The sequence below is a fragment of the Podarcis vaucheri genome (genome assembly GCF_965113315.1).
Source record: "Podarcis vaucheri genome assembly, chromosome: 4".
NCBI classification, from domain to species: domain Eukaryota; kingdom Metazoa; phylum Chordata; class Lepidosauria; order Squamata; family Lacertidae; genus Podarcis; species Podarcis vaucheri.
This window is the reverse complement of record NC_138762.1, coordinates 54,091,900-54,104,511: the sequence shown is the minus strand read 5'-3', so window position 1 is coordinate 54,104,511 and position 12,612 is coordinate 54,091,900. Positions and strand designations below refer to the sequence as shown.

At 39.5% G+C, this 12,612-nt stretch overlaps 1 protein-coding gene across 11 annotated transcripts in view; it reads left to right on the top strand.

The window, feature by feature from the left end:
• The window catches only part of TIAM1 (TIAM Rac1 associated GEF 1), a 188,912-nt gene that overhangs the window by 148,849 nt on the left and 27,451 nt on the right, over positions 1-12,612 (top strand). For all 11 annotated transcript variants that reach the window (XM_082220688.1, XM_082220687.1, XM_082220678.1 and 8 more), the window contains 4 exons: positions 4,653-4,757; positions 6,169-6,250; positions 8,227-8,313; positions 9,706-9,930. In XM_082220688.1, the coding sequence (XP_082076814.1) occupies positions 4,653-4,757; positions 6,169-6,250; positions 8,227-8,313; positions 9,706-9,930 (499 nt within the window). The remainder of the gene's footprint in view (positions 1-4,652; positions 4,758-6,168; positions 6,251-8,226; positions 8,314-9,705; positions 9,931-12,612) is intronic.

Below are 12,612 nucleotides of genomic sequence, written 5' to 3'. Positions count from 1 at the left end.
CCAAGATAGTGATGTTCCAGTGCAGAGGTCTGTAAATGTTTCAGTCACACTCTTTTCCACGCGTGCTGAGCTGTTCCTTCCATTTAAGTAATGGTGGAAGCTTTACGCGAACGGGAGCTTATTGTCTGCACTAGAGCTCTTTTATGCTGAATCATTTTTATTTTGTATTAATGTATAACTTTGAGGTTTTATACACCTTCTTGCTGAGTATTCCTGTCACCTGTGGTACCTGAACTTAATGCTGTTATCCACTGGAAAAGTGAGTGAGCTCTGTTGAAATGAATTTTCTCCTGAGCTTTTTGGTCTAAATTTATTTTTATTCACATTTGAATAATGAACTTTGCACCAGTTCCCTTCCAGTGTGCTTCCATTGATTATATTTGTATATTCAGCAAAACATTTTTCTGTCATTCAGTTAAGTATGTTCTATTACTTTTTCATGTGATTCACCTATTTTTCATCTGTATCTTCTCTATCAGTTTCCACGCTAAGCAATAAAACTTTTCAACTTCACTCTTTTTTAATTAAAGTTTGGTATTTGGTTAAACTAAGAAAGATGTTGACAGAACTCAGGTGTGCTGTGAGTGTGATATATGCACCTCATTGCATTATAATCAGCACAAGAATTCATATACTTTTAGATTCTCAGGTGTATTTTTTAGGATTAATGACATCCATCTATACCAGGGGTCAGCAACCTTTTTCAGCCGCTGGCTGGTCCACCATCCCTCAGACCATGTGGTGGGCCAGACTATATTTTTTTGGGGGGGGAAACGAATAAATTACTATGCCCCACAAATAACTCAGAGATGAATTTTAAATAAAAGCACACATTCAACTCATGTAAAAACACCAGGCAGGCCCCACAAATAACCCAGAGATGCATTTTAAATAAAAGGACACATTCTACTCATGTAAAAACATGCTGATTCCCAGACCGTCCGCGGGCCGGATTGAGAAGGCCTGTGGGCCACATCCGGCCCGCGGCCCTTAGGTTGCCTACCCCTGATCTATACAAACATGGAAATGGGTCTTGAATCTGCATACAAGTAGCATTTGAAATTTCCTCTAGTACTGTGACACATTCTCTCTTTTCACACTTAGATTAGCCATGAAAGGTTGTATCATAGTAAACATTAGTGGGATTGTTTGTCTGCTGACTGTCACAATTTGTGAATTGTTAGTTTGGGAAAAAAAGGAGAAGGAATTTTCAGATAAAGATAACTGTTAGCTGGGTTGCAACAAATTTAACTAATCTGTTTTCTGAGTTGTAGTGTTGGATTCTTTTAAGTATGGGACAAAGGGATGCGGTTGGTGCTCTGGTCTAAACCACTGAGCCTCTTCGGCTTGCCAATCAGAAGGTCGGCAGTTCAAATCCCCATGACAGGGTGAGCTTCCATTGCTCTGTCCCAGCTCCTGCCAACCTAGCAGTTTGAAAGCATACCAGTGCAAACAGATAAATAGGTACTACTATGGCGGGAAGGTAAATATAAGTCCATCCCTTGTAACATCCACTAACCAACTAAATTGAAACCCTTAAAGCAATTTGTTTAACACTTTGAATCTTTCATATTCAAATGATGCCTTCAGAAACATAACTTTATGACTTTTAAAGAAAAGCCCAGTGTTGCACAGAAGGTATGAAGAAAAGCATTTATTATGGGTAATTATATATTGTATTCACTGGCAAATGAATTTCTGGAGAGTACTGACGCTCTCAGTGAGAAATGTCTCATTGTAACCAAAGGCAGATGACACTTTCAAAAAAGACACAATAGGCAACAATTATAAAATGTTCTTAGCAATCATTTTATTTTTAGAACTTTTACATAAGCAGTAAGCCAGATTCTCAGCCAACAGATATTGACTGCTCTTTTCCCTATACTTTACATTTTGTGAAGATAAATTCCTAAGCCCATGTTCTACTTCTTTTTAGGCTTTGAGCCACAAACCTATTGGGCCACAGTTGGAATTGTATTAATTTCAAGTCCACTGGACTAAACTGATCTGTAGTTCAACCTGTGAATCTGCTTCTTTCCGTACCAAATTATCAGCTTAGGGAAATACTTAGGGTTGCATTCTTTTCTGTAACATCTAATAATAAATCTCTCTCTTCTGTCTCTTGTATTCAGCTCATTCTTTTTCCTTTAATTCTCTGATCCACATCATTTCACATCAGTTTGCCACCTGCCACCTGAGAACCAGTCGAGTTCTGGTATAGTAAACATTTCATGTGAACTCCTTCATGCCCTAGATTGTGTTGTTAAGATTCCCCATGTTGTAAATCTTCCCTTGACGGTGGGAACCCAAGGGTTTCAAATGCTAGAATGAATAGATGCCCAGGATTATTGTCCTACTATAACTGTGTTGATTGTCTGGGTAGTGTGCTGTGTATTGAGCATTGGGGTGGTGGGACAAAGGTAGCTCAGTGGTAGAACCCATGCTTTACAGTGGAACCTCTGCGGACATAATCTGTTCTGGAGGTCCGTCTGCTGGTCGAAACGGGACACTAGAAGAGGCGTCTTGTGCGCTTGCACATTTGGCAGTAGTGCGCTTCTGTGCAGACGCCAGAAGCTGCTTCCGCGCATGCACGAATCACGGCAAACCTGGTGTTTACTTCCGGGTTTGCTGTGGATGCAACTTGGAACATCTGCGAGACAAGGTGTATGTAAGTTGAACTTCAGAACCAGAGGGTCAAATCTTGCCCCGCCAGACCTTTTAGTTGATGATGATGATAGGCATAGCAACCAACCTTTTCTTGGAGGTCTCCCTTATTCTGAGAGAGCTATGGCTTTCCCCACAAGAAAGTAAATAGTTTAGAAATTGCTGTGCATCAGCATATAGCCCTCGGTATGTGTGGTTAGCTTGGTGCTGCCTGGGACACTAGTCCCTGTAGGTTCTCTTAACATGTCGGAGTAAATCTCGCTGACATGCCTTTCAGTCACTGCTTCTCCTGACAGCTCTAAAGCTGAATGAGCTGTGGAATGTACATGAGGTTTTTGCTGATTGCTGACTGACAGAAAGAGGCTGTCGGAAGGAGGCTAGTGGGTCATTGGTTCCATTCACGTGGTTTTGTTTGCCTGTTCTTGCGCTGCCTTGTCAAGTTTCATTTCTGAACGTTTCTCAAGCGGCAGGCTTTACCAAGTCTTTTTGTTCGCTGATACGCAGCTGACTTGCCTTCCAATTCCATCAACGCTGAAAACGGTTCAAATTCAGTTGGGTTTATTGGGGGAGGGCGGGAAGGAAGGGGATGCCTGAAAATGAAAAACAACCTAGAGCTTTTTGACTAGGTCAAAAACTGTGCTAATAGGCAAGGAGAGATGCTGTCTTCACAACAGATTTGGAGGCAGTAGGCCACATTGGGACTGATGTTAACTCAGTGTCATATGCAATAGCTGATGTGGCTCCGATTAGAATTTGCTACAGGCCTGAGGCAAGTAATGATTGCCCTCGGGTGTGTAGATGAATGGCAGCGCTCATTTGCACTCCCTTCCCACCCAGATGCTGTTATGTTATTTCCCCAAAGGCCAGAGTATTGGAGAACTAGTGGGGTTTTAATTTCGAAAGAGATGCAGCCTTGCTACTTCTGCCACCGGCCTTGGGAAGAAACATTCCAATCCTTCTGTCAGCCTTTCAATACAGGAGGGGAAGCTGGGTTGGCTTTCTGTTCCGCACTGAACTTTTCCTTGCACTACTGTCCTTTTACCTACTGTGGAAAAGAGTTGTGGTTGTGTCAGTGGGCCAGAAGCGGCAGCTGTTTGTTCAAAGGTAGGGATAGTATGGTAGTAGTGGGACAGCCAGACATTCATTACCTTTCAGGCAGATGTGGGCCCATTCTGCGGGCCGTTTTTTGTTTGTTAACGGATCTTCTGTTAATTGTGAGGAGAATCAAAGAATCATAGAATTGGAAGGAGCCCAAGGGTCATCTAGTCCAAGCCCTGCAATGCTGAAGCTGCACTTGTTTGACTTTGCTTTAGGATTCCTCAACTGCTTCAGATTTCTGAAGTAATTCTAAAATGGCATATATAAATTCCACTTGTAGGGAATAGGGAATAAGAAGGTGGAAGTGCAAATGCCATAACATCCAGCTAACGATAACTAACTCTTTTTTAAAAAAAAAATAATGAGAGAATCTGGTAAACACATTCATGGTTATCTGTTTTGGGATAATATTATGTAATGCCTGGAATTTTAGGAGCCCTTTATCATTCAAAATTAGCAAGTATTTGATAACGTGATGGCAAACTTTGGTGAGATTCAGAAAGCAGCACCCCTGGTCTCCTACTGTATGTGCCAGATTTTAGGAGCAAGCCGTTCCCTTTTCCTATGATACAATTAACTTCTTATCTACGCCAGCAGTATTTTCATCCACACTGTAGGTGAGCAGAGCTGGACTTCAGCAGGGCTTCCCACTCAGAGGAATGCTGTTATCTTTGCAATATCAAGACGGGGATAAGCGAGCATTTCTTTTCTGAGTGGCAAATAAAGAATTATTCCGGGGTTGTTTAGACAGTATCTTTATAAAACATCCTTTTAAGCAAAAAGACCTTCCCTTCATTTTACAGGAACATCTTTCATGAAAAGAAAATGGTTACTTGTGCTCTTATCTATATCTTGCAGTAACCTTCTCTCCCCCCTCCCCCCCCTTTCAGGCACATCAGCTGGATTACTCAGCTCACTATCTACGTCTTAAGTTCCTGACAGGAAACCAAATGCAATCCTACATACCAAAGCCAGAAGAGGATATTTATGAACTGGTAATGCTCACCCTTCAATAATAATTCTGTGCAACGTTTCTTGTGAGAAAAAGACTCTTGTTGTAGTGCTTGGTCTTTTTTGGTAATTAATTGCAAGCTATTGATACTCATAAAGATCAGTAACTTTAAACTAGTAGCACAAGATAATTTACTTGTGTGGCGGAACAAAAGATATTGATTCTGATATTATTGTTGTTATTATTACACTTGAATTCTACCCTTCAAGGAGCACACAGAAGTATAAATGGTCCTCCCCTCTTCACAACAACCCTGTGGGGTAGTTTTGAGACTGGCCGAAGGCTTTAAGTCTGGGTGAGGATTTGAACCAAGGCCTTCTAATCCTAGTCCAACACTCTTAATTGCTATATGAGACACTAACTTTAGTAATTCACTTTTAAACAGGGTGATAAAATTCATGGCTTGTGATTGGTGTATATGGAAAGAAGGGAGGTGGGTCTACGTTTTCTCAGACAGAGGGAGCATCATTGTGAAAGCTTCCATGGATATTGAGGGGTGGTCTTTGCCAAGCAAGATGGAGAAAAGAAATGTGGATTTCTGATGCAATGAAAAAGATGGTAGATACTGACCCCCAGTGGAGATGAATAGTAGGACGACTGGATAAAGGGGAAATTATGTGCTTTTATTTCTGAGGTCAAGGCAGCAATCTTACACAGTTGTACCTTGGTTCTCAAACGCCCTGTGACTCGAACGTTTTGGCTCCCAAACGTCGCAAACTGGGAAGTGAATGTTCTGGTTTTCAAACTTTTTTTTGGAAGCTGAACGTCTGACGCAGCTTCAATGGCTTCCGATTGAGTGCAGGAAGCTGCGCCTTGGTTTTCAAACATTTTCAGAAGTTGAACAGACTTCCAGAACAGATTCCGTTTGAGAACCAAGGTACGACTGTATGTGCTTGCCTTGGAGTAAGTCCCATTGAGCTCAGTGGAGCTTGCTTCTGAGGAGAAATCTAGGGTTGTGGCTGAAAATCTAAACAGCTGAAAGTGAAGCTCAACACTTCTGCAGTAATTCACTGTTGTTCTTTAGAAATGCTATGCGTATACCAGAGTATAGATATGCATATACTCTGATTCATGCAGTTCAGCTTGCTCCTCAGTGCAGACCCATCCCTTTCCCACCACCTTCTGTCAACAATGACGTTGTGAACCAGTATTTAATTTAGCAGTATGATCTGCCAAGTTCTTATTTTTATTAAATTTGTATACTGCCCTTCATCTGAAGAACACAACATAACAATACAAAATGAGAAACGCAAGATTCTCTTCACATTGCTGTGGTTCTTCTTTAGACATCTTTGTCTTCACTCTTAATTTTAAAAGGAGACTGTGTGAAAAAATAACAACTGACAATATATGTCCTCACAACAGACTCTTACTCTCTCTTTTTGCATTTTCAGTTGTATAAAGAAATTGAAATCTGTGAGAAAATTACACTGCAAATTCGGATTGAAAAATCTGACACGTCGTCTGATAACTATGGTGAGTTTGACATTTATATATATATATATATATTTGCCTTTACATATCTAAGCATGCTTTTAAATACATCTTCAGAAGATTTATTGAATAAACCATCTGTGGTCAAATCTCAGGACTGTCATTCACGTAGCTGTCACAGTGTGTGCCTCAGTATTAAGCCTTCTAATGAAACATGGCAAATCTGCCATTTTTGTCTTGCCTGAAGTGGTGTGCTAGATTTTCATGAGGGTTGATTTTAAGTGCAAAGGCTGGCCATTTCAAGAGATGAGTCCTTCCAGGAATCAAGCCTCTCTTTGCTAAATAAATAAAGACTTTTCACACTAAGCAAGTCACAGCATCATCCCCAAGAAAGACTTTTTTCAAGGTCTGCCTTTTCTTTCGGCAGAAGATATTCATTTATTGTAAATGACTCTTGTGCCACTTTTCAGGATCAAAGATTACCCCAAAGCAGCTTAGAATAAAGCGATCACAAACAAGAACAATCAAACAACATTATTAACTCTACAGCAATACATAATTGTTAAATGTAAAAGTGAACAGAGCAATAGAAAATTAAAAATAACATAAAACCATCAGGGTTAAATTACTTAAACTTTTAATTACTTGCCCACATTAAAGTAGCTTACATACTTCTAACAGAAATTATGTGTTGGTCATTAGCAAATAAGGTTGCCATCTTAACCCAATTTACCTGGGATTAAGCCCCATTGTATTCAATAGGACGTACTTCTGAGTAGTTATGGTTTAGCTTGCATTGCAATTTATTAAACCCCCCTCCTTTTTAAAAGTATGTACAACTACTGACTTCTTTGTTATGTAGACACTGCCTAGTGCTAGTCACCTGAACCCAACCAATTTTTGCCTTTATACCACAAATATCCATCTCTGAAGCTGTGATAATTCAACGGTCTCATTTTTTCCTGCTGGGCTTCCATTAGGCAGTCCTGTTCATAGTGAATATATTATCTAAGATTACCCTTTCTTGCTGGCTTTGAATCTCTAAACACAATGAGATTTCTGTATTTCGTAGTACACAATGATATTCTACTGTCTTTTCTTTGTCCTTTCTCTTTCGAAAGTGATGAATGAAAGTATCTTTCCCTCTACAAAAATTACTTTGAAGGCAGTTTGATTGAGAATTGGATCCTATCACATCTGCTTCCTTATAGCTAATGGCCAATACTATGTTAAATATATTTCCCCCAGGAGGGTCATAAATATTTTGCTTAATAAACAAAAAGGCAAGCTGCTGCCTACATCTCCCTAGGAAGCCATCGAATTTCAGAGCAGCAAATGCCTCGTTTTAGAGAAAGCAATAAATAATGCATGATAGTTAACATGTATTTACATCCTGCATACTTTGGAGCAGATGATACAAACGGAATGTACCTCGAGGCAGGACAAAGTCAAATGCAGATATCAAGTATGATGCACACATCTAATCCAGGTGTTGGCAGTTATTTTCCTGAAAAAACATTTCCCTGAAACACTCTGTATCTCTGCGTCTGTTTCCCTTTCTCCCACCCCCACAGTTTTAAATATATGTGAGCCACTTGTGCCTTACCACATTTAGAAGAAGTATAATATGTGGAGTGGTAACATGGCTTTAATCTTGGTCAGGCCTGTGTATTACACAATTCAGTGTAAGTGAGATCTATGTTTTGCTTAATATATTCACTTTTTTCTCTGTGTATCATGCACGTGCAGAATCCGGAAAACAGAACCATAATGTTTTGCCCAAAACAAATAAAAAAAACCATGTATTATTGTCGTCATCATGGAGTGTGGTATTCTGTTTTAGAGAGCAACTTGCATAGATTATTTCCATACAGACTATATGAATAATGGTGGGAGTTTGGTCAGATTTGACAGGGTAAAGAAATGGTTTTACTTGATTAAAGCAAAGTTAATGGAATGGATCTTTTTGTGAAATTAAATCAAATGGTTCTCAGTTTTGCCACTGGGTATTTCAACAGGCTTTTCTCTGTCCTCTGTGGAAGAAGAGGGGATTCGGCGGCTCCATGTAAACAGTGTCAAAGAGACAGGCCTGGCTTTCAAAAAAGGTAGGGTGCCAGGGGGTGTTGTATTTCCCTTTAAAACTTTTCCAGTGTTCAACAAAATGAGCCCTTTCCTATTTCTGCTATTCAAGATTATACCAGATCTCCATTGCACCTATGACAAAAATCATTTAGGAATGGTGACAAAAAGTGTAACTCCGGTACCTTCCAAATTATGATACTGTTCAGTCTGTCTCTTAATTTTAAAAGATGAATTTATTGTAAAGCTGGTAACACAGTTATGTTGAAGGTTGACTATACAGTGGTACCTCGTATTATGTACTTAATCCGTTCCTGAGGTCCGTTCATAACCGGAAACAGCTCATAACATGAGCTGGGCTTTCACTAATGGCTCCTCCTGCTGCTGCCACACTGCTGGTGTGTGATTTCCACTCACATCCTGGGGCAAAGTTTGCAACAATGGGCATCTACTTCCGGATTAGCAGAGTGTGTAACCCAAAGCATTCATAAGGGGGACAGTATGTAAAACGAGGTACCACTGTACATCTTTCTGGACACTGAAGGTTGATATTCTTCCCTTTGCTGCATCTTTATATCTTGTGATGCTTTTGTTTCATGTTGATATAGGAGAAATAACTCAAATGATCACAAGAAGTAACCTCCGAAGAGGGTTGGGGCAGGGATAAATCACATTATGGTTATTTCTTTTTCAAATATCTATCTACATGCATGTTTTGAGAACATGAATATCTTAACGTGAGAACTTTGAAAACTGGACAGCAATATACATTTCTTTTGAAATTTTTTTTTTTAAATTATGACATTTATCCTACCATTGGAAACCTTCACACAATCATTACAACATAATTTTAGTATTCTTGCAAAACTAAATAAATTATAAGGGGCTCAGCTCCCTGTTCAGTCATGAACTGACATAATGCTCTTGGGTGAGTTACTTACCTTTCTTGGTTTTAGTTTTTCCACTTGTAAAATGTACATAATTCTTATTTTCTAATAAAATGATTGAATGGACAAATAAAATCAAGATTGTAAAACATGGAGCACAGTACCCAGAACGCTTCCATTCTGGACTGAGCCTCATGTTGCCAGACACACTTGGCTTGGCTGGACTGGGCTGTTGTATCATTACAGCACATCTTTGTGGTTTGTGCCCTAAAAGGGGTTTTCAGTAACGAAAAGTTTCTTGTTTGAAAGAAATAGCATATAGGCCAGAAGTGGCCCTCCAGATGCTTCTTGACTCCAACTCCCATCATTCCTGACTGGGGCTGATGGGAGCTGGAGTCCCCCAACATCTGGAGGACCACAGGTTAGCCAATCCCACCTTAGGCAGACATGAAATCTTAAATTCTGAATAGAAATCCAAATCTGATGGATAACTTTGAGTACGACTCTTGATTTTCTGCTTTCTCTTTGCAGGCCTGAAAGCTGGTGATGAGATCGTTGAAATCAATAAGAAAGCTGCTGAAGACTTGAATTCAGCCATGCTAAGAGATGTTCTTGTTCAGCCTTCTCTGTGCCTTACAGTACGGACTTATCCTGAGAGACAGGCAGGGCAGAAACTAATGCAGCTGCCACAACGCCGCACAGATGGTTCACTCGACCTGACCGACAGTCCATTGCGCTCTGTTGGCAATAGCCAAGGTACCCATGTTTACTAGCATTGTGGGCTTACATTTTTGAATCTTCCAACTCTTCAGTTCTATAAAAGAGACTTGCTGCTTTCAAAAACAGAAGCTGCTGCAATTTTAAAGGATACTTTTTTTAATCTTATGTTTCTCTTGCGGTGTCTTCCTTCACCTCTCTTCCAAACATCTTTTTATTTTTATTTTTTAAAAAAAAAACACTTCTTCATGTATACTACTGCCAGGCAAACCTGATGCAAACATTGATACATTTAAAAAGTTCCAAACGTTGCTTAGTTTTTGGGCTATGGCAGCTTTCGAAAGTGTCTCTCTGTTTTGCCACAAGATGTCAGCAGTGTCCTAGGTGAAAGCGGTTCTGTGTAGGATTCATTTGTCCACTGAACATGCTTGGTTAATAACAGAACAAAGATGAAAATGTTCTTAATGATGCAGTGAGGAATGGACCTTTTGAACATGCAGTTCATACTGACTGAGGTATTAGACTCCGACAGCAGGTGTTCAAAGCATGTCCTTGTATGCCCACAGACTATAACATCTTTCATACACTACTGTGTTCACCAGGAAACTTGCAGTATCCTAGTGGCAAAACAAGCACAAACAAATCCTAAGAAATACGCTTTTTAAGTCATTGTGGTCCTAAATGTTCATAGTGAAATAAGAGTTCAGGTAAGAAAGGAAGGGAAGCAATGGATTCACCTTGTTTGTGTGAATATTTTACCAGAAAAGCCCAGGTTCTTCCCAACAGGCAGGCTATTTGTATGAAATTTGGTTGCTATCCTACACTTTCTAAGCACAATTTCCTTGTTACTTTTCAAGCCGCAAAAAGTCTTGAGAGAAAAGTGATGGGAAATTGTAGTGGAAAGTATGGGATAACTAGCTGTGCCATATCACCTATGTGTGAAAACACAAGCGCAATAAGCAGCTAGACAGGAAGCTCCCCAGATCTTTCCTTTTTCTGCTTTCCAGCACAAAAGATAAGGCTTTTTGCATGGTAGGAAAGATAGTCACGAACTCTGGGATATCACTGATGTTTGCAACTTCTGCAAAAAAGAAGAAGAAGAAGAAAAAGAGCAGCAGCAGAAGCACAATTTAGTCTATGGTTGAGGTCAGTTGAGGAACAACATGTTTGAAGTGTAAGGTAAAAACTGAGGAAAACGGAAAAGGGGGAGAGGGAACTGACCTGCTTGAGCCCTGAACAGGATATAATCTCCTGGAAGTGTGCATTAGGTTGGAAGAAGGAATGTGCTTCCATGGTTGACCCCTATCCCCATGCTGTATATCAGCAAAGCACCAAGGTGCAGGACCATCAGCCAGCCTTGTTCCTGAGCCCCTTTGCACTGCATAGCATAGGGAGGGAAAGCTTCAAGAAGCAGGAAATGAATTTTTAATAACATTCATTCTTGTTTTCAAATCTCACTTTTTAAGGATTCCAGAGTGAACGTTTTGTAGCCAGCAGAGTTTAAAGCTACACTTTTTTCTTTTTTATTATTTCATTTATTGAATTTATTTTCTGCCCCATACTTTCTGTGAAGTAACATTGTTACTTTCTGTGAAGTAACATTGTTCTGGCCATGTCCAGGAAGCTTCTTACATGACTTACTGCACTGTCAGATGCTCCTCACTGAGGGCAGTATATTATCCAAGCCAGATAGTAACTTGAATAATTCATGTGCGTAAATCCCTGGTGCAATTTTGGTTGGGCACAGTGGTCTGGTTCACACATCACACTGAACAATAAATGAAGCTGCAGTTTCATGTGAACAAGAAGCATGCAGTTGCACGCTGTTGAATGTGTCTTTTCCAGAGTTTCGTAGTACTACAGAGTGCCATAAAAAGTTTTTAAAAGGTGAACTGTAAACATACACTACTGCACTGTGTTTAAATAGCAATTGTAAAAATATATGGTTTCATTAAATTGATAGGGACAGCTCTGTGTGTGTTTGTTTGTTTGTGCATGTGTGTACATGCACAATAACACATGACTCATTTTTATTTGTGACACACAGTTTTGGTTTTAGGAAATTTTATTGAATGTTTTTGCATTACTTTTTTTGTAAACCACTTAAGGATTTGATGATATCAAGCAGTAGAAATTATTTGTACACACAAACATGTTTTCCAATAAATAGATGCAGACAGTAAAAAGCATTCCATGTGTTCAGCTGTTCACTTAAGGCCCAAATGAACATTTGCTCTCTATCTGGGACTGGAGTCTATACTGCAGGAAGTAGATTAAGGCACATTTTTCCTATAACAGGAAAGAGGGCCCAGATAACTATAAAAAGTGTTAGGCTCATCAGAATAGGGTGAGATTCCACAAGGCTTTAAAGGGACTGTTGATCATAGTAGACAAAATGAAGCTGCTCAAACAAGATTGGATATGTCGGTGGCATTTTAAAGAATAGGTAGTATTTTGATTAAATATGAAATCTATTATTCAAGTAATATATTTTCAGTGCCATGGTGTTAGATTTTTTTATAATTATTTAAAAACTATTCTCAAGTAATCAAGCCAGTTGAACAATTAGGGATTTTACTTCAGCTTTGATATCAATTATTTGAGGTATCTTCTTGATTTGAGTCATATATGAAACAAATACACCATTGCTCTTTCTGAGTTTTGCTCTCTTCAGCATGTTTCATCAACAGACTTAAAACTCACGTAGCAATTGTGAGTTTG